The sequence below is a fragment of the Meriones unguiculatus genome, chromosome 2, assembly GCF_030254825.1.
Source record: "Meriones unguiculatus strain TT.TT164.6M chromosome 2, Bangor_MerUng_6.1, whole genome shotgun sequence".
In the NCBI taxonomy this organism is placed as follows: Eukaryota; Metazoa; Chordata; class Mammalia; order Rodentia; family Muridae; genus Meriones; species Meriones unguiculatus.
Window position 1 is genome coordinate 75,878,767 of NC_083350.1, and position 23,096 is coordinate 75,901,862.

General features: G+C 41.0%; 1 protein-coding gene across 2 annotated transcripts in view; it reads right to left on the reverse strand.

The window, feature by feature from the left end:
* Positions 1–23,096, reverse strand: part of Mib1 (MIB E3 ubiquitin protein ligase 1) — a 105,054-nt gene that overhangs the window by 68,872 nt on the left and 13,086 nt on the right. The window contains exons 2-6 of one of the 2 annotated variants that reach the window (XM_021642222.2): positions 16,443–16,614; positions 14,443–14,572; positions 7,817–7,921; positions 5,023–5,089; positions 1,530–1,734 (exon numbers count right to left, since the gene is read on the reverse strand). In XM_021642222.2, the coding sequence (XP_021497897.1) occupies positions 1,530–1,734; positions 5,023–5,089; positions 7,817–7,921; positions 14,443–14,572; positions 16,443–16,614 (679 nt within the window). The remainder of the gene's footprint in view (positions 1–1,529; positions 1,735–5,022; positions 5,090–7,816; positions 7,922–14,442; positions 14,573–16,442; positions 16,615–23,096) is intronic. The other variant, XM_021642223.2, reaches the window with a different exon arrangement.

Here is a 23,096-nt window from a genome sequence, read left to right on the forward strand (position 1 = left end):
TTCCAAGTGAGCCTAAGCTACATATCCAGACCATGTCCCAAAAGCACAACCACTAAACATACACATGTACACACGCACACACAAAAATACTTGGATACAGCAGGGCACGGTGGTGTAAGACTGTACCAGCACTTAGGGAGGCAGAGGCTGGTGGATCTCTGTGACTCCGAGACCAGCCTGGTCTACAAACCAAGTCTAGGACAGCCAAGGATACACAGAGAAACCTTGTCTCTAAAAACAAAACAAAAAAAGAGAAGAAAACAAAAAAGAACTAACTTGGATACTATCGCAGATGATTCCATACTTTGGCAAACAGCTTTATGCAGTTTTCCTTATTGTAAATTAAACTTTTCCCCTAAAAAAACCAGTCAAGACACTCACTTTAGCTACTGCCTTTAATTACAGTTTTTACTTTAAGATACTATAACTAGGTCCAAAATAAAATAAAAGGTACATACTCGGCCTCCAAGGAACTTGAAATCAAGATATAGACTCAATAATCATCTTAAGAGATAATAGGAAACTTCGAACCATAGAGTGTGGAGGAAAAAGGAGGGTGCATATAAACTTGGTATTTACAGGATGTAAAGGAGTGAAATCCACTAACAAAGGACCAAAAAGAAAAGTGGGGGGGGGAGCTATTCCCAACACAAAGGGAGCAGTATGAAAAGGGTCCAAAAGAGGAAATGCATGCAATCCTACACGGGCAGAGTCCTCGATGCGCGCAGCACTCCACTGCAAACAAGGGCTATGCATGTGTCTAAGGGGAGGTCCCGTGGTTAACAGAGAATCCTAGAGGTATGAGCCAAAAAGCTTAGTGTTACTGTTCTTCATTCACTAGATTGCTGCTGTCTACCATGGACAAAGAATGGCTAATTTTGGACTTAATGCCAACAGCACACAGAACTGCTTTTACTTTTCAGTTTTTTGAGAAAAGATCTCTATAGATCAGGCAAGTTCTATTCCTGTGATAAAGTAACAGGACTAAAACCAGCTTATAGAACAAAGAGTATATTTCTGGCTTCCAGCTTCAGAGAAAAAAAATCTATACTGGTGGAGGAAACATGAGAGCAGGCAGCTGGAACAGGAGGCTGAGAGAGCTTATCATCAACCACACGAAGAAAGCAAAGCAACTGAGTAGGGGGACTATGAACTCCCAAAGCCTGCTACCACTGAAGTGCTTCCATCAGCAAGGCTCCACCTCCACCTCTAAAACTTCCTCAAACAGCACCACCAAATGGATTCAAACCACCACCCTGGCTTTGAAGATATAATCATCCTGATTCAACATCCACAGCGATGTGGTTCAAGTGTGAGCCACCATGCCCCAGCTAAATGTATAAATTTATCAGAAATATATAAATACACACACACACACACACACACACACACACACACACACACACACTTGTCCCTCACTGCCTGCCCCACACGCTCTGAATGACATCTACTGCCTAACAATTAGCCTTCTTTAAGATCTTGTCTCTGTATGTTAACTTTGTCATCAAAACTCAGGAAACAGTACCAACCTATTGCCACTTGGATATTGCACTACAATGTCATGATCTTCATCAATGCCACAAACAGTTCCAGTTGTAGTTAAAGTCTCAAACATCCCATCAGTCCATCCTCCGTGACCATGCTGCAGAGACTGTACAATTTCTAGGTCAAGGTCTATATTTACTAGGTCACCAATCTGCAATCCACCAGGATTCCTGTTGCCGTTCTGCTCACCTGTAATTTCAAACACAATTAATGAAAGGAAAAAAAGAAAAAAAGAAAGAAAGACAGACAGTTATTGCATTACGCAATTGCACTCATATGATCACTACCTTGCTATCTTGACTAGGTAGAGGTTGTACTGGCTGGTTTTGTGTGTCAACTTGACACAAGTTAGAGTCATCAGAGAGGAAGGAGCCTTAGTTGAGTAAATGCCTCCATAGAGCCAGTGGTAAGGCATTTTCTCAATTGGTGATCAATGGTGGGTGGGGAGGCCAGCCCATGGTGGGTGGTGCCGATCCTGGGCTGGCAGTCCTGGGCTCTGTAAGAATGCAGACTAAGCAAGTCATGTAGAGGAGCAAGCCAGTAAGCAGCACCCTTCAATGGCTTAAGCATCGGTCCCTGCCTCCAGGATTCCGTCCTCTTTGAGTTCTTGTACTGACTTCCTCCAAAGATGGACTATGATCTGGAAGTGTACATTCCTCTCCAACTTGATTTTTTTTTTAAGATTGATTTATTTATTATGTAGACAGTGTCCTGTCTGCATGTACACCTGCACACCAGAAGGGGGCACCAGATCTCATTATAGATGGTTGTGAGCCACCATGTGGTTGCTGGGAATTGAACTCAGGTCCTCTGAAGGAACAACCAGTGCTCTTAACCTCTGAGCCATCTCTCCAGCCACCCTCAACTTGTTTTTGATCATGGTGTTTCATCATGGCAATAGAAGCCCTAAGTAAGACAAAGGTCTATGTTAAATTTCCATTTCTTTTTTTATCTTCTCTAATCAGTTGTGATGCTTTTGAATAAGAATCTATTCTTTACTTTCAGCTTACCCCATTTATTGACTAACAATTATTTATGGTATTTCCTTAGAACCTTTTTATAATAGTTTGTTTTTTAAATGATACATGATAACTGTACATATGCATGGGTAGACTATATTTTAATAGATACATGCAATGAATAATGAGCAATAAGGATAAGTACATCCATTACCTCAAATATGTACCCTTTATGATAAAACACTGCAAATTCTCTCTTTTAACTATTTTGAGATGCAAAACAGACATTCCTGTTCACTAAAGTCACCATACTGTGCTACAAGCCCCCAGAACTGATTGTAACTATGTCAGTACAAGAACTTAGAACTGCATTTGCAAATACAGAAAAGGTAAACAAATATTCACTCAAAAGCTGTAATAACGTGGGCCAGAGTGCACCTTCTGTCAGGCAGGTAAGAGGAACTGAGCTCAGTCCTCAGAACCACAAAAAAGTAAAAAAAAAAAAAAAATTTGTAACAATATAATCATTCATAAAAATTAAGTGGAAGCAATATCTATGAAAGACTATCAATCCTAAATCATAACACAGTATTCTGGGGGATAAAAACTTGCATGATTTTGCTTAGGTGATTCATTGACTAGCACTGTACCAGAGCTGTGGTAACCATAGTAAACAAATGCAGAGTGTAAAGGGGAAACCAGGATTTCTTCCTCAAATGTGCTTATTATTTTTAAAAACAAAAGCTGCATTTTTGAATAAGGGGTGCAGACATGGGACACAAAAGGCAGGCGGACAGACAGGGAGAGGGTGGGGTGTGGCCAGGCCAATCTTGCTGCTAGGGAAGAGCCAGTGGCTGGGCAGCCCCAGGGCGTGAGGCCGGGCTAAGCCAAGGCAGACAGCAGGCCAGCAGAGGGCCCAGTGTTGGCTGCTCTGGGCGGGGTAGTGACAGCACAGGGCCCCGGAGTCTACTTCCAGGGTCCCTGTGGGGCCACAGGTGAAAGCCTGGGGTGGAGGGTCAAATACGACTGCAAGGAGCTGTGGAAGAGCCTTAACCTGGAGGAGTGGATCTGAGAACACTCACACATCTGCCAGGAAGAGATCCCAGAGCTCGGGATGGATGTGGATGAGCTCTTGGACATGGAAAATAAGGATATCAGGGCTGCTGGAGTCAAGGAGCTGTTCATTGACTGTTACAAAGCCACTGAGGCCTTCATCTCTGGCCTGCTGGACAAGATCCAGGGCATGCAGAAGCTGAGCACACTCCAGAAGTAACGGTCCTGACTCAGATGGCCATGGCTCTCACAGGACAATCGCTGACCCCCAGCCTCTTGGCAACAGCAATACCGGGGGACCCTGCAGCCAGTCCTGGTGCCCTGCGCAGGGATCCCTATGCCCTTGCCTAGGGGCCACTTCCCTTGCCCTCAGTTTTCCATTTTGGGGCTTTTTATTGTTATTAAGCTGATGGGGCTTTTTGTATTTTTACAGTGACTGCGGCACAGGCCCTCTAAAAATAAAGCTAGGATATGCCTTTGGAGGAACAAAAAAAAAAAAAAAAAAAAAAAAAACTGCATTTTTATCTAAGCCCAATTAAAAATAAAGATTCTGGAACAAAGATTTCTGAGGGGCAGAAATATTAATGTTGAGTCTATACTTTTCCTATAAAGGCAAAAAAAGAAAGTAAGAAAATAAGAACCCATCAAAAGCATGTGTATTTTCCTACATACTCCTTTAAAAAGAAATGAAAGTATGCTTAAGGAAAATAGCACTTTTTGACAAAAAGGTAAGTCAAGCGATTCAGAAAGAGCAAATGCACTGAGGATAGCGAAAGACAGAGGGCTCATCACAGCAACATGGCAACAATAATGAATTTGTAAACAAAAGCAGTTTGAGGTTTTTATTACCATTTAAAAACAAATTTATGTTACTTGGAATTATATTTACTGTATTACCTTGATCTTAGAGCTGATCTTTTACTAAGAAATTAGTTTAGCAGTGCAAGGTATTTATAAGTACTAAGTTGTTAAATTCTTTCCTCAGCAGTGTGAGATACACAACACTGATATAATCTAATACAAAAATTTCCAATAGTGTAAGTTAAAAGTGTATTAAATATGCTGGGCAGTGGTGGTACCTTTAGTGGTGGTGCCTTTAGTCTCAGCACTAGGGAAGAAGAGGCAGATAGATCTCTGTGAGTTCAAGGCCAGCCTGGTCTACAAAGCAAGTCCCAGGACAGCCAGGGCTACACAGAGAAATCCTGTCTCAAAAAACCACCACCACCACCAACAACAACAACAAAAATTAATACACATTATGACACAAATAGTACATCAATTCACAAAACATGACAACTCATTCTGAGCTTAAATAAACCATAATTTTTCAAAACTAAAATGAAACTAAATATTTCTCTATATAACTAATTATAATCAAATTTTTTTTCCTGTTCAACTTAGACATGATAATGATTCTATAAATGTGTCTCATTATTTGGAAATTTTCTTTAATCCACTAACTCACCCAGCACAGGGCAATGATCTCTGTAGAAAGAACCTCCTTTGGCATCCTGGACACACTTCAGATCAGACTAAGGAAGGAAACCAGAAGTACCCATTAAATCCTGAACGATGGTGCAGTACCTGCAGCAGGTGAGCTCTGCTCAGCACACACAGCAGACGTAGTGCTGGTGGACAGCCACACCCAACTCTGCTCAGAAACATCCTAGACCAGAAAACTGTTTTCAGAAAGACCTTGCTTACCTCCAGCTAGCTAACTGTAAAGTTCAAAGATAGCACTGAACCTTCAACATTACAGTATTTTCAAAAGCACAGGGCAAGAAATATAAGTGATACAGGTATGCACAATACATTGAAATACCTTTACCCACATAAACCAAAAATCTCACTACATTTGATCCTTTCAAATAAGCTTACTAAAAATACAACGCAAATACAAGTAAGAAGAGAAATTATGTAAAACCAAGAAGCCTGCAGGAGCAGAAAAAAATGGAACCAAGCCCAGCCTCTGATCCTTCGTAGTTAATTCCCTATTTATCTGGTTTATTAAGTTTCTTCCCACTTATTTTTATAAGAAAACATTTTTGGGGCTGGAAAAATGGCTCAGAGGTTAAGAGCACTGGTAGCTCTTTCAGAGGTCCTGAGTTCAATTCCCAGCAACCACGTGGTGGCTCACAACCATCTATACTGAGATCTGGTGCCCTCTTTTGGTGTGCAAGCAGAACAGTGTATACATAATAAATAAATAAAAATGTTTAAAAAGAAAACATATTCTTACTTAAGTACCTGAATGAGAAGACACCCATGGTTACATGTTGCAAGAAATGGACATTAAGGCAATCTTAGGCGCCACTTATGAAATTTTGAAAGTGAATTTAAAAACAAACAAACCAACAGCTACACTAAGAGTAGCTGGTGTGTACAGATGACCGGAACACACAGAACCCAACTCGGTAACAGCCCATCTTGCCACTAAACATGAAATGCCACTCAACCCCAGACCCAGACAGCAGCTCTCACTACTTTAATATACTAGCTTCATCAGTGAGTCTACCTCGAGGAATCTATCCTAAGGAAATAAGGCCATAATAAACAAACACATCTGCAAGCATACTGGCCACCACCCTGCTTGCAGCAGTGAAGAGGGAAAGGTAACCCTCAAAAGACATCTCATTAAATAATGGCAATAACCACAAAAGTCATCAACCTGTATTTGTTCTTCATTTGACTACCTGAACCCACACAGAATATACATCTTCATATGAAACAAATAGCCAGCTGCAATCCTAAAAAACTCACAATTCGAAAGCATGGAGAAGCATCTGAGTCATGAATATGCAGTAGAAAAGGAAATTAACTGACCCTACAAATGACAAAATTTGTTACTAATAAAGCATTTATTTATTATTAATAAATAATAAAATGATAAAATTTGTCATTAATAAAGCATTTGCTAGCCAGGTGGTAGTGGTAGTGGTGGTGGTGATGGTGGCAATGGCAACAGCAGCAGTGCATGCCTTTAATCCCAGCACTTGGGAGGCAAAAGAAGATGGATCTCTGAGTTCGAGACCAGCCTAGTCTACAGAACAAGCAGGTGACACAGAAACCCTGTCTCAAAAAAAAACAAAAAATAAAGCACTTGCCTACATTCATCTTGCTCTCATCCATAAACAAAATATATTAAAGAGACAATTGGCTGTTTTTCTGCTTTCCTAGTGGAAGGCAAAGACAGCTTAGAAAAGAGTGAAACAAAGAGCCCTCCGGGCTGGGTGTAGTTCAGTACTAGGGCACTTGCCTAGCATGCACAGTGCTCCAATACTCTAACTAAAATATCATAACAATAGTAATAACAACAGCAGCTTAAACAGGAATAGATTCAGAACTGCAAGGCTATTATAAAAATTTGTATTTCAGAATTTAAAAAAAGTAAAGTTGGGCCGGATATGGTGTCCACACCTATAACGCCTGCGTTTAAGAGGCAGAGACTGGCAGACCTCTGTGAGTTCAAGGCTAGTCTTATATACACAGCAAGCTCCAGGCCAGCCAGAGCTACACAGTGAGAACTGTCACAAAATAAACCGTAAAGTAGTCAGTATTTAAATAATGGTTCATGAAATATAAAAATACAAAACAATCTGTTGACTAAACTTATATTATTCTCCACTTAGTTCTAATGTTTCTATTACTTTCTTGCTTTAACGTGGCTAGTTTGGTTTTGTTCTTTGTTTGGTTTGTTTTTGTTTGTTTTTTTTTTTTTTTTTTTTCATTTTTTAAGACAGAGTCTCATTATATGCCCAATATGGCCTTGAACTTGAGCTCAGCCTGCCTCCAACTCTGGAGTGATGGGATCACATGTGCCACAAGATAATCACATTTAATCATCAATTCTGAACAACAACAACAAAAAAACTACAAGAAAAAACTTCCTTTAAAAATAGTTTATACTTTTTATCAGCTAGAATACAAAAACAATCTCATTTTACTGCTAGTCTCCAGGTCTACTGCAAGGAGTAGTTACAGGTCATCCTCATTTTTAAGGGATCTGTGGAGAACACGACACAGTAAGGTGCCCTCCACTTGCCATAGCCAGGGCACATTCACTCCTGAGCACCTTAAGACACACGGAGCTTAGGTCAGGGCTGAGGGGTTGGAACCCTCACTTTGCAGATCTCCTTTCCTACTCCACATTCTTGGCTCAGATGCTTCTCTTTAAGAAGAGCGCACACAGCGCGGGCTACCAGCTCCCACCCCGAGCTGCCCCGTGGTGGTGGTCACAGCTCCGGCTCTTTACTGCTCACCATGCCCTCAAAGCCGACTCTGTAGAGGTTCTTAGCACCATTATCCCAGAGAACATACGCTGCACTGTGTGGGCTCGAGGCACTCCAGTCTTGGATTTCCGTTACCTAGTAAAGTTTAGGGTTAAAAGGAAAAAAAAAAAAAAAAAAAACAATTAAAAAAAAAGGAAGGTTAGATACCTTAAGTATACTGAAATTTTAAAAATCTTTTCATCTATCAACCTATATATCAAAATCAAGAAAAATACTTATTTGCCAAATATTTAGCATTGTTGAATTATCAGTAAAGCCCTATTTTTCCAGAATTATAACTGTTTTGCTTTGCTAAGATAGAATATCCTCGAGAAGCAGATCCTGGCCTCAAACTCAAAATTCTCCTGCCTCAAGCCTCCCAAGGCACAGGACTGCATAATGTATGGACCAACTCACACAAGTGTTTGTGTCGCTGTTGCTTCCCTGTGGCACGAAGCCCTGTGCTTTCCTGTATGCCGGGCAAGCACTCTGATGCTGGTCGCAGCCCCAGCCTGACTGAGACAAGCTGTCAGAACACAGCCCAGGGTGACCTCAAAGTTTGTTTTTGCATTACAAGTTCTATCACCATACCTGACGTTACCCGAGAGTCATGTAGTCTATTCTAATAGCATTGTAGACATTTAATTGGGAAGCAAAGGAATTGTATTAATAGATTATCAGAAGATGAATAATACAAACTTTTAAATCCTTTAAGAACACAGCATATTCTTTTTAGCCAAGTATTCAATATATAACTTAAAACCCAAACAATGATAAACCTGTTTACTAGTCAGCTACAAACTGACAAATCCGAAGTTGCAAAGAATGTCAGTGGCACTGAGACGCTGTCAAGAAAGCATGCTACCCCAGCTACAAGAGCATGCTGTGGTGGGCACACACACGCAACACCCACCACAAAAAACTGACTCTGATTAAACTCTAACTTGTTCTCTCTCCCTCTCCTTACTACCCGCCACATGTAAACATATGTACCCGCACACAGGCACTAGTTAGTTAGTACTCTTTAAAGGCCTAATGTCAAGTGAGCACTGAGGTTGGCACTCTCAGTCCATCTACAACTGAGAACAGGGAACTGCTCACATACAATTCAAATGATTTTCCGCCATTCTAACTTTTGTTTGTTTGTTTGTTTAGGGCAGGGTTTCTCTGTGTAGCTCTGGCTGTCCTGGACCTCACTTTGTAGACCAGGATGGCCTCGAACTCAAGAGGTCCACCTGCCTCTGCCTCCCAGGTGCTGGGATTAAAGGCGTCTGCCACCACGAGACTTGCCTTCTAACTTATAACACCAGCACTTCACAAACAAAAAGACAGACTAATATTACTTTAAATAATACACACATTAAACTTTCTTCTCTGCTCTGTACTCAAGAAACAGTTCTGTGGGGTAGGTATCTGGCAGTGCTTTTGTAGAAATAAAAGGATTTCATTTTTCAAGGTTTAGTGAATCATATGACATGCTTTAAATTACTAATAAGGCCAGATATTCTTTTAAATTTTTATATGTATTGTAAACATACAAAATATGTATACTTTTAATAAAAAATGAACACCTTTATAATTATTCCACTGCCTTAAAAATGAATGCCGAGAATTCTCAAGTCCCCGTGTGCACCTCATCACATCCATTCTCCTGTCTCTCAAAAGAGGCAACCATCTTTCTAAATTTAGTCCATCGCTGATCCACTGAGCTTTAGAATTCTACCCAACTAACTAACCACCGTACAATCTTAACAGTAAGTCTTTAAAGCACTGGAGTGAACATGCAGCAGGCCATCTGTAGCAATAAATAACCTTCCTTCAGATTCTAATATAATCAGTACTTCATGTGGTAAGTTCAAGACTATCTTAAGTAGTTATGACTCAGATTTATTTATTTTTAGTTGTGTGTATACCTATACGGGTTCACGAGCTCCACATGTGTGTAAACGCTCACAAAGTCCAGAGAAGAGCTGCAGATCCCTTGGAACTAGTGACACGCAATTGTGAAGTGACTGTGTGGGTGATGGAAACTGAATCCAGATCTTCTACAAGAATATCCAATGTTTATAACCATTAAGCCATGTCTCCAGCCCCCAAAGATGTATTTTATTGATATTTTATTTATTTATCAGTATGAACGAGGTCCTAGGTTCAATCCTTATTACCACAGAAAAGAACATAGATGATGGTTCAGCCAAAGCCAAAAATCTTGGTTTCTTCAACAAATAAATGGCACTTTTAAAAGGCTCATAGTTTTTGAAATTGACTGATGAATTTCCAGGAATCTGGTATGCTATTCTTTTTACTTGAACATATGATAGAGATTTTTTTTAAAGATTTATTTATTTATTATGTATACAACTCTGCCTGCATGTATGCCTGAACACCAGAAGAGGGCACCAGATCTATCAGACAGTTGTGAGCCACCATATAGTTGCAGGAAATTGAACTCAGGACCTTTGGAAGAACCTCTGAGCCATCTCTTCAGCCCCCTATGATAGAGATTTTTAAAAGAAGGAAAATGACTTGGCATACCTATAAAAATAATTAACCTGCATATTTGTAAAACAAAAATAGCCTTTAAGCATGAACATGGGTGATGGTACTTAAGGCCTCCTGTAAGAATGCACAGCACTCCATCAACATGGGCTACATGAGTCAACAGGGAGCAGAGTAGCCAGTGCAGAACAGAAGATGCTAATTCTGTGTTCACGCTCATAAACAAAAAAGTCACATTTGGTCTTAAACATGGGCTTAATTGACTGTCATTCTGAAGACTGTGTCATGAGTACAAAATTATTTTACTCATTTTGTTCTCACTTTGTTCATAAAATATAACTTGTGATAAACTATAACAAACCAAACCTTCTAGTGATAATTCTAAGCTTTAGGAAGGCTGACTTTTATTCCTTTTCCATATTTCCCCCAAAAGTGCTGACTGGTTAGTGCTCTGTTGTTTGCCAGCTTGCTACGAGCTAGAGTCAGCTGCGAAGAAGGCACATTAACAGAGGGGTTGCCTCTATCAAACAACCTGCAGGCAAGCCTGAAGGGCCTTTTCCTGGTTAATTATGGAACAAAAAGTGGGAGGGCCTCGTCCACTATGGGTAGGGCCACCTCTAAGCAGGTGGCCCTGGGAGGTATAAACAGCAAGCTGAGCAAGTCACAGGAAGCAACATTCCTGCATGGCTTCTCCTTCAGTTCCTGCCTTGGCTCCTGTCCTTGGTTCCCTAGATGGTGGGCCATAACCTGTAGGATTCAGTAACAATGTCACACACACACACACACACACCCAGCTGGCTTTCCTCAGTGTTCTTGTCACAGTAACAAAAAGCAAGCTAGAACAAAAGTAAAATGCAATAAATCCCAATTCTGTGGCTTCGGAGTGCCCCACAGCAACTGTCTTAGAAAGTTGTTTGCAAAAATTACTTCTAATCCTCTGCCTATCTAACTGTGGGGAAAAAAACATAAAATCATTTTTCAGATTAAAATATTTTTTTTCTTATGAACTTTTTAAAGCTGATCTCTACCAAAAGACTAAGTATGTAAAATACAATGGGACAGAGAACAAAGGTCAGAGAGGCATGCAGGAAAAACAGTAATCCATCCAAGGAAGCCTGCGAGATGATGGCTAGGCACCAAGTACATGGGGTAGTTCACCAGACTATAGACAGATGTGTTAAACAAATTCAAAGCTCTTAGGATCAACACCTGCATTGCTGGGTGCTGGCAGTATAGTCCTCTAATCCCAACATTTGGGAGGCAGAGGCAGGCAGATCTCTGTGAAGCTCGAAGCCAGCCTGGTCTGAACAGCAAATTCCAGGATAGCCAAGGCTACACAGAGAAACCCTGTTTCGAAAAACCAGAAGAAAAGATCTCCACTGCTGGTGTATTTTGCCGACCTGAGAACACACTGCCCATTACGCATGACCCACATCTCAAGGGTATCAAGTGTATTGATTGTTTGGACCATGTAATGATGACATTTCCATTTGTCCCTCGGCCATTCATACCGATACCAGCACTAGCTAAGGTGTCGATCTCTTTCTGTCTTCCATACACACACATGGGACATGGGTGGGGGTATATTATGCTTTATTCTATTTATAAAACTACAGTTAGAAGTACACACAGCAATGCATCTCCTCTGGCATTATTCTTGCCCAGTATCTAGCTCTACTTCTGCCACCTGATATCCTGTGTTGACCTACTTGTTCCCAGAATTCATGAATGGCTGTGCCTGCTGAAAGCCAGAGGAATCTTAAGTTTTAGAGATGCTGAAAAAAGACAAGTTACTATAGACTGTTCTGTTCCTATTTTTCTGAGATCCTCATCTAAGAGAAACATTCTGCCTCGCCGTTACAATAAGATACATCTATGACTGCTATTTTCTTTTCAAAATGTAAATACCAATTGCTGTAGGGACAATACTACAGAAAAAGTAATAAAGGAAAACAAACAAAAAAATGTAAAGACAAAATCAGGCTGTTAGATACTTTGGAGGAGGGTTGCAAGTAGAACTGGCACAGAGGCTTTTACTGACCTGTGCATGCGTGCGTGCCTCTGTGTATGTGTGTGTGTGTGTGTGTGTGTGTGTGTGTGTGTGTGTGTGTGTGTAGGAGGAGGAAATTTCCAGAAAAATTTAAGGAGAGAAGGGCTGTCCTTGAATGTGGGCAACCCAATCCAACAGACTGGAAATCCGGATGAAATAAAAGGGGAGGCTGGCCCTCCTCCACCCCACTCCCGTCTCTCCTCCTCCCTCCCCATGATAGGACACACACAGACACACACACTTGGTTTTTCAAGACAGGGTTTCTCTGTTGTTTCCCTGGCTGTCCTGGCCCCTGCCTCCCAGCTCATATATGTTTTCTGTACATTTTCTGGTATAGCTGATGCAGGACGACTATGAATTCCGCAAAGGTGTTCACTGCCAAGGGGCCTTGCAGTGGCAGCTGGCAAGGAGTGTCTTTATGTCTGCCCTGGCTCGGCAGCCATGCCTCTCTGATGATCCACCTACTCAGGAGTACCTTATCCAGATCCATGTTGCTCTCTTTTTCTTTGGAAGGAAATGTGTCTCAAATGTTAGTGTGTATGCAAATGAGTGAGGGATCTTCTTAAAATGAGGATCCTGATTTAGAAAGTCTGTAAGGAAGTACATTTGTTACTGCTCACTGCAAATGAGATATCAAGCAACACCAATGTGGCTTTTCTATACATTACATCACACAACAAATCAGATTTCAATTTTTTCATTTGCCTGTCTCTGTTCACTAAAAGATATACTTCTGGGCAGTAAGAATTCTTTTTCTTTTTCTTAGTGATGTACCCTTGACGCTTAGAATAAAACCCTGAACATAATGTGTTAAATAAATTTGTTGGATTAAAAAAGAAAAAAGTTTATTTCCTTAATAAAGTATTCAGAAGTATGGTAAAAACACCCTTGTCTGGCTTTCAAAAATTTTTTTAAATGCTCTATTATTTAAAGTGAAATCAGTGGTTGGGTATCATGACTTATCTGTCTCCTTTCATCTGGTTTAAGTTAGGGGACGCAGTACTCAGAACTGACCCGAGACTCTGTACATGGTAGGCAAGCACTCATCTACCACCATATACCCTGTGCCCCAAAACAAGCTTTCCAGAGCAGCAGAGGATTCATGGTGGCTGCCACGTATATTTTGAGGCGCTGCTCATTTTAGTACACTAGACACAGAAGAACATAGTCAATGGTATTTGTTGACGAAATGTATTAATGAGTTATCAGCTAAAAGAATATCAGATCCAAATAACGAACTCAGTCAAATACTGGCCATAAGGAACTCTTGAGAAGAGCTGCTATGGCAGCTGTTCACCTGATCTGAGCAGGTAACAGAGGCCACTGGACTGGACAGGCTTACAGCTGCCCAGCAGCTAGGAGTGAGCTCCCTGATAGAGCAAAGCCTTTAGTTTAGTCCCCAGAGCGGGAAGGGGAAGGAGGTAGCTGCTTACTCAGTAACAGGCCTTTAAAAGAATAGAGTCTAAACATGTGGATTTAATGTGTACACTTTCCAACAGCTCTGTGAATCAAATCCCAGAACACACTGACACTCATTGAATTACACCTTCAGCCCCACAGATAAAATTTTAGCAGCAGAAAAATCAAGAACATGAGATACGACTTAGGAAGGACTAGCACAAAAATGGAGTCTTCAGGAAGGCACCTCTGGGCAACAGCAGTATGAAGCCTGAAGCGAAACTCACCTGACAGCTTTCTCAAAAAAAAAAACAAAACAAAACAAAACAGCAACACTCACAAATGAGCAGGAGCACAGTTTTCTTCAAAAAAAAAAGGAAGAAATGATGATTTTTAAACTTATTTCTGGCATGGAAATAAATGGGCCAAGACATGTGCTTACAGCAGCAACAGAAACCCTAACACACAGCTGGACAGCGGTGGCGCACACCCTTAAACTGGGCACTTGGAGACAGAGACGGGCGGCTCTGAGTTTGAGGACAGCTTGGTCTACAGAAGGAATCCCAGGACAACCAGGGCTACACAGAGAAATGGTCTTGAAAAAGCAAAAGCAGAAAGAAACATCAACACGCAGCACTGTAAAACACAAGGTGAATTTGAAAGCCCATACCTTTCCTCTACGCCCGTTGCCCCCATCCTGGTCTTCCCACTGCCAGTCAACTCCTCGCACCACTCTGGCACCTGCAGAGATTCCTCTGGCTGTAATCTTCTTAGATTTCCTACGAGACTCTAACAGAACCCTAAAAGTAAAAGTTTTGTTTTCACATTCTTATAAAACTAAGTAATAGTCATTCATACGCAAAAGCATTTGCATGGGTGTGTCCGCTTCTTAGAAGAAAGACAACGCTGAACTGTCCTTTCTACAAACATGGAACTCAAGACATGGGAAAGAAAGTTTTTCTCAGCTTCACAAAAACTTACAAGCAATGGAATGAGAACAGCAATCTAGCACTGCAGGCTACGCCTCTAAGTGTCCTCTGTGAGGCCTACTGAAGACAGGATCTAAGGATGAGCGGCAAAGCACACTTGGCTCTGACTCAGTGGCAGCACTCTGGTCACCCAAGAGCATGGTCTGTCTACAAAGAACACTAGCTCCTCTGCGTCTGCCAAATGCTGTCAAGAACAGTCAGCTGGGTTCAGAGTGGGAGTGGGGCGTCTTTATAATCTGTGAAAGATGAACAACCAATCAAATACTCGGAGTACTGCATCTAGCCAGAAATATGAATCTGAGGTGCAGGTTTGACTACAGTATACTGTCTCCAGACTACTGCACACCTCTGAGCATTACAAACCTTGAGAAAGATTTCACTTAATTATCTGAGCCAGCTGCTTTCTCCAAGGCCATCTGCTCCTTACTACATCGTTTTCACTCACAGATTTCAAACTTTTGTTTTCTGAATGTTGTGTTAACTGTTATGTTCATTAAAAAAAAAAAAACAAAAAACACTGTTTCCAGAGTTTGAGTGACAGGACCATAATTTGCAGTGAGATGCTGTGACTCAGAACTCTGTACTCTACTGCTCCTAACTGTGGCTCCCTAGCTAGCTATCTTCTCACTCAAGTGCAGCATCCTATCTACAGAAGACTGCACTACCTAGAACTCCTCAAACTACTCCTAAGAACTAAGACATTATCCTACCATAGTCCAAAACATCATATGACAATCATTCACGATTCATCGTTCCTCTTAAATTACAGACTCCTTAAGAAAACTACCTTCAAATCACAAATACAGTAGCTGCCATATGGTCTCTTTCTGTATATCACTTTCGTGTGCATGCATCTGTGTGGGCAGGTGTGCATGCACGTGCAAAGCTCAGAGGCCAATGTTGATGTCCTTCTCAACCACTTTTCCACATTATTTTTTGAGAAGAGATCTTTCACTAGAGTCTTGAGTTCAATGTTCGGCTAGACAGGCTAGCCAGTACTCCAAGTACTGGCTATGTCTTCTGTACTCTCTGTGTCTTCTCAGGCACTGGGATTACAGAAGTGTGCCACCATGCCTAAGCCTTCCACGGTGCTGGGTATTCCACTGCAGGTCCCACAGTTGTGCACCGAACACTTCACTCTGAGCCCTGCCTCCAGTTCCCATCCTGAATACGTAAGCGCCTGTTGATTCAACCAGCAGGCCACGGTGCTCACGGAGTGGAAATTGACAAAACATAGGGCGTAACAAGAAAAGGATTCAGTTCTGAGATGTCTGTGCATTCCCAACTGTTCAACAATAACAAACCTCCATGCTGCAGAGAAAAAATAGCCAAAATTATCTTAGAAAAAATAAACAAATAATAGTTGGAAGTCTGCTGGTCTACACACTGAGTTTAAGGCCAGCCAGAGCTCTACAGTGAGACTATGTCTTTGAAGAAAGGAATGAGGGAGAGAGGGAGGGAGGGAGCAATGGAGGGAGGATAGGCAGGCAAGCAGGCAGGCACATATAATGAAATTCTGCCTTCACAGAGTTTCTCACAAATCAACAAGCCCAATCCACGTCCAGCCTGCTATTCATTGCCCCAATCCTAAACATAAACTGTCAAAAGCTACTTCCTATCCTACATTCACAGTTACTAGAATAAAACAAAAAGCCCCGACTGAAGAAAAACTTTCACTTACCGTTCACTTCCTGGCGTAGTAATCCTGTAAAATCGGTGCCGTAAGTGATGTTTATCTCCATGATAACAAACAGTGCACAAATCATAATTTGTGCACTCTGCACACTTCCATCGAATGCCAATGATTGGTTGTTGGCGGCAAGTATCGCACATAGTTCCGTCATGCTTGATGCCTATGGAGACAGCCACAAGCTTAGGTTACTCTCAAATACTTACTTGTATACTGCTGTGTTGGGAAAAGCATAACAGCTTTTATGCTGTTAAAATATTGCAGTTATTTTAACAAAGGACTGGAAAAAACACAACACATCTCATTTCAAACTGACAAACTTGAAGTACTTTGATCAACATAAATCATAAACTAAACATGTTTTGTAGTCTCATTAGTAAAATACAAACCAATAGCATTTGCCTACCTCTCGTACATAAAGGAAAATCTGGGCTTAATGCACAGAATCTTTTCCCACTATCTAAACATTTCTGACTATAAATGCTCATAATCAGAGGCTGCAGAGATAGCAGTGGTTAAAGCACTTACTGTGAGGACATGAAGACCAGGGTTCAGATGTGCAGAATCCATGTAAACGCCAGGTGGGCTGCCTGCCTGTAATCCCCAATGCTCAGATGGAGACGCAGAGCAGGCTGGGTAGGCTAGACTATCCTGTATCAGTTGAGCTCTGGATTCAGTTCAGAGACTCTACCCCAATGAATGGAGAGCACACCCAGTGCCAACCCTGTGCCTCCACATCCACGTGTGCCCACACACTGAAAATATGCATGATAGAAACATGCATACATATACATGAAGAAAATAAAAACCCCTCAGGATTGTTTCGGGAACTGTAACCTATTATCCTGGTAAATGATTAACCCCCTCCCCAAATGGATTTTTATCATCACAGTATCAATGAAAACAAACCATCAATAAACCTAAGTACTCAGCAGTAAGGGCTTCCCCTCCATAAGCACTAAGTTTTGGAAAATAATTAGCTAAGGGTAGGTATGGTGGCACATACTGTAATCTTAGCACTTCAGAGCTGGAGGAAAGGGATCAGGAATTCAATGTCACCCTTAGTTACTCAGCAACTCCCAAGCCACCCTACGCCACACAAGACAGTGAGACGCCTCAGCAACTCAGATGCTTGCCGCCAAGCCTGACAACGCAGTTCCGTCTCCAACACCCACACAGTGAAAGAGAAAAATAACTCTCACAAGTTGTTTCCTGACCTCCACATACTCTCTACGGCACAGGTGAACCTGCACATGCAACCTAATAAATGTTTTTTTTAAAAAAAAAAAAAAAAAAAAAAAAAAAGGAAAAATTAACACTGGTGCTAAGAGTGGGCATATATATAGAGGTTAAGCATATAAGGTATGCTTTGGACGAGGCATAATTTGAGTCGCATCACATATACCAGCAGCTCACAGCCACCTGCACCTCCAACTACAGGGGATTGAAGTCCTTTTCTGGACTCTGTAGGGCATGCACATAACAGCACACTCCACACACATGAACACACAATTAAAAATCTAAAAAAAAAAAAAAAAGGATTACCAATCAAATTTCTATGTTAAATGGAAAACAACACACTACGGTGCCTCCTCCTCCCTCAGACTGCTCACATAAGCAGGAAACAGACACTGAAAGAAAGCAGGACAAACTATTGAAAGAAGCTTTCAGACTGGGGGCAATTCTCCTTTATTGTCCTGTGACACTATTATCACTGCTCAATAAACTGAAAAGCAGAATTTTTTACGTGGTGTGTGGCTTGTGACACCAGTGTCACCACTTTACAAGCACATCCTAGCAGCTGAGCTCACTGTGGGGCTACACCCTAACTCACACTATTTAGGAAATTGTTGTAACTCATGTATTTGCACATATGCACACAGAAGTACACAAGACTGCAATGTACACATTAAAAAAAGTTCTGAATGAGTTAGTAGACATTGATGCCCACTGTCTTTTTTGTTATAGTCAAAGATCTGGAAAGTAGGCGACTGAGGGGTTGTGCATAAAACATTTGATGTTGTCATGTCACACATTTCAAAATAATTAGAGGCAGGTAGAGAAGGCGGGCTTTGGATGAACTATGACTAGCCATGCTAAAGACGCCTGGTGGATATCATGAAGATCTCTCAGTCTGTATTTGGTCTAACTTAGGGAACTTTCCATAATTAAAGAAAAGAAAGGAGGTCTTTTCACTCTGAAAGCTTTGGCCTCCTTTGGAGAAAGCTCAGTGTTCTTTAGCGGAGAGGCAGCATGTTCCAAAACTCCAAGAATGTGCTGTGTATGCAGGAACTAGGGCAAAAATAGTAATATTGTTACGAAGGTCTGAAAGAACTAGTGACTATTGCTACTCCCTAATCAGAAAAAAAAAAAAAAAACTGTATAATTCATTTTCTACATCCAGAGAACCAGATTCCAAACAAGGAGCTAAACTCAAATACATACCTGTGTTTGAGTCAAAGTTGGGAGAAAATGGAAGGAGAAAACACACACTAACAGTTCACTGGCGTGGCTACTGGACATCAAATGTTTTGTGCACAACCCCTCAGTCTCCTACTTTGTAAATCTTTGACTATAACATAAAAGGCAGTGGACAGCAATGTCTAACTCATTCAGAATGTTTTAACCGTGTGCATGTGTATATGCATGCTTAGGGAGGCCAGAAGGAAAGTTGAGGTGTCAACCTCAGGAATATTATCCACTTCCTTTGAGACAGGGTCTCTCATGGGCCTGGAGCTCACCAATTAGGCCAGACTCACTAGCCAGTAAGCCCCAGGAATACTCCTGTCTCTGGGATTACAAGCACTCTGCCATGCCATTTTAATATGGCTTCCATACTAAATTCAGGCACTCATGCTTGAGAGGAAAGTTCTTCACTGACTGTGGTAGTTCTGAATGAAAATGGTTCCCATAGGCTCTTAAGGAGTGACATTATTTGAAAGAATCTGGACATGTGGCCTTGTTGAAGGAAGTGTGTCACTAGGGGTGAGTTTGAGGTCTCAGAAGCTCAAGCCAGGCCCCAAAGGGCTCATTCTCTCTTCCTGCCACCTGCTGATCTAGATAAAGAACTCTCTGCTCCTTCTCCAGCATCATGTCTGCCCATGTGCTGCCATGCTTCCCCCACGACAATAAAGGACTACACTTCGGAACCTGTAAGCCAACTCCAATTAAATGTTTTCCTTTATAAGAGTTGCCATGGTCACGGTGTCTGTTCACAGCAATAGAAACCCTCAAACACTGACTGAGGTAATTCCCACCACCCCCTATTTATTTATCTATCTATCTATCTATCTATCTATCTATCTATCTATTTATTTTTACTCCTAGAAGAGGCAGGAAGGGATTCAAATATCACTCTAAAATGTCAGGAGATGGCAGAATCCCTGCACTTCAATTACAGAGGCAGAAGGATTGAATTCAAGGGCAGTCCTGGCTTCACTGAGAGACCTTATCTCGAAAACAAACAAAAAAAAAAAAAAAAAAAAAAAAAAAGAAAGAAAAAAAGAAAAGGAAGGGAGCTGTCAACCAAAACCTAGTAATAATGTTCTAGTTAGAGCTGAGGACCCGCCGTGGCAGCAGGGCATGCAGTATCCATGCAGCCAACCCTCAGCACCAAAACAAACCACAGTGAGTAAGGGAAGAGCTCCACAGAAATGGTAGGTAGAACTCTGGAAGAAAGGGAGAACTCACACAAGAACAAGCGCAAAAGGCTTCATACTTTAGCAGGGCTATAACATAGAATCAGAGCTTGGAGATTAAGTACAGAGTTAGACTAGGAACTGACAAGTTCAGACATAGATTACATTAAATGATAAAAACAAGAGTATGTGACTTAAGATCCTAATTCTATAATATACTACTTGCACAAAATACCAGTTTAAACTATGCTAGGTCCAAACTATGCTATCATCACCTGAAAAAACACTTACTACTGAATCTCGAGTTTTTCCTCAAAGCTCTGGTATTCCAGATACCTCTATCTTCCTAGTTCCTTTCAAATGTTTTCACTACAAAGCTGCCACGGAATACAGCGTTCTCCACCCACCACTCCCCACCAGTTAATCACGACCCTTAAGAAAAATATAACTATATCAGTCATGAAAGTTACTAAGAAATTATACTCCCATCTAAGCGGAAATAAACTGAAATTTAAAAGCACTGCTACTCAACTTAAATCTATCAATATGCACCTCACTATATGCTTCAGTCATTGGGTTTACATCAAAGGGCTGAACTGCACCCATCACCTACTTCTCCCATCTGTTATCATAAAGGAACACACAGCAAAAGGCTCTTTTTCTTTAATTACAGAATGATGGGGGGGGGAAGCACACAAATAATCCTCAAACCAGACAAAATTATTTCTAATCATCCCTTAGATTATTAAGAATCCATAGGGGCTGGAGAAATGGCTCAGCAGTTAAGAGCACTGGCTGCTCTTCTAGAGGACCCAGGTTCAATTCCCAGCACCCACACAGCAATTCACAACTATCTGTAATTCTAGTTCCAGGGGATCTGACACCTTCACACATATACACAGAAAGGCAAAACACCAATGCATGTAAAATAAAATCTAAAAATCATTAAAAAATTAACAATTAAAAAAAAGAATCCATTATACTATACTATATTTTAAATCTCCATATAATCAATGGTATATAATGTTCATTTTATAACAATAATTCTGTAGTTCTATTATCATTACTACCAAAAGTTCACAAAGTGAAAACGCATTCTCTCTCAAGTTTTATCGATAAATTCTGAAGTTCATCAATGATAAATATTTTTGAAGGAAGGGTCATAATTATCTGATACAAGACAATAAAAATGATCATTTTCCTAAAATAGAAATTCTTATAGAAATGCCAAGAATCACAACATATTTTATTAATTTTTTAAAAATACACAGGAGCCTGTGAGATGGCTGGGTGCGTAAAGGTGCTTGCCAACAGGGCTGATGACATCACTAAGTTAGGTCAGTGGAACTCACATAGCTGAAATAGAGAACCAACTCCCAATAACTTGTCCTTTGCCCTCCATACATACAAAAAAGTGTTTAAAAAAAAAAGCAAAACTCACAGATTTTAATACTGAAATCAGTGTACTCTGTTTTAGACATGCAGTATAGTACTTACATTCCTAAAAGGCAAGAGTGTTTTTTGAAAGAAGGGACTGTGACAACCTGCATTTTCACAAACAGCCCCACTGATCTAGATCTCATCTCATGTGCTCTTAGCAGCAGACACTGACACCGCACTATGAAAAAGTGAGGTCCACTTCCCTCCCCAGAAACAACAATGTGTAATTTCTGATGTTAGGCCGTGAAAACCTTTGCAAATGGCAGCCGGCAGCCCCTGTCTGGTTGCTCTCACTTCCTCCTGAAGCTCAAGCCAGGCCTGGTTGCAGCACAGGGACAACAAAACTATAGAGAAATACCTAAGAGTCCCTGGCTGCAACAAAACTCCAGCTGAAGCTTCAAATGCTGAACTCGAGACTTTTCTTGTGCTGGCTCCAAGTTTCTGATCCACAAGAGCCAGCATGGAAATCTCTTTGCATATGGTTCTAGAGTAATTTGAGAGTTAACTACAGTAGCTGTTAACACAGAAAGCTAAAAATATTTTATATTTGTTACAGTTCTCGTACAATATAATGCACCAAAAATAAAGAGCTGAATATGATTTTAAAAGGGAAAGAAAAAAATTCACAAAATCAGTACTGAGGTTTAGCAGCACAGCTCAGTGGTAGTGAGCCATGCCTGTGATGCTCCAGAGGACTGGGTTCCCAGCAGCCGAGGAGCAAGAAAAAATGAACAAGCGTTAACTGACAATGTTCCACTTTCAAAGAGGACTTCCTAAGCATGAAACAAGTCGCAGAAGCCACGTGTGGAGTGTACACACACATTTATCCACGTGTATGGAAATGGCCTCCTCAGCTTTCTGTACTGAGGCTGAGAACCCAAACTCGGGTGCTCCTGTCTGCACAGCAAACACTTGACTCCCTCAGCCATCTCCCCAGCTCCCACATGCTGTTATTTACGTTTCTAAATTGCTTAAATTTCTGTTACAAGCAAACTGTTAATTTTATAATTTGAGAGGAAAAACAATGAAGACCAACTTTATTTCTCACACTGGTATAGTTCAAAAGTAGTATTCCAAAGTTGGGTCTGATGCATACACCATAATCCTAGTACTTCACCAGGTAGAGGCAGGAAGATCACAAGTTACGGACCAGCCAAGGCTACATAGTGAGACCCTGTCTCAAAAGATCAAAATAAATAAAAATCAAAAGTAAAAGTAAAAAAATTAAAATACTATTCCAGGTTTATCAGGTATTGTCAAGAAAGTAAATCAGACAGGATTTCTCTGTGTGTAGCCTTGACTGTCCTGGACTCACTCTGTATACCAGGCTGGCCTTGAACTCACACAGATCCACCTGCACGTGGCTTTTGAAATGTTAACGAGTCAGGCATGGTGGCGCATGCCTGTGATCCCAGCACTAGGGGAGGCAGAGGCAAGTGGATCTCTGTGAGTTCCAGGCCAGTCAAGACTACACAGAGAAACCTTGTCTCTAAAAACAAAAACAGTTTTTAAGGAACAAATACTCAATTATTTTATCAACAACTAGTTCTCAAACATCTACAATGAA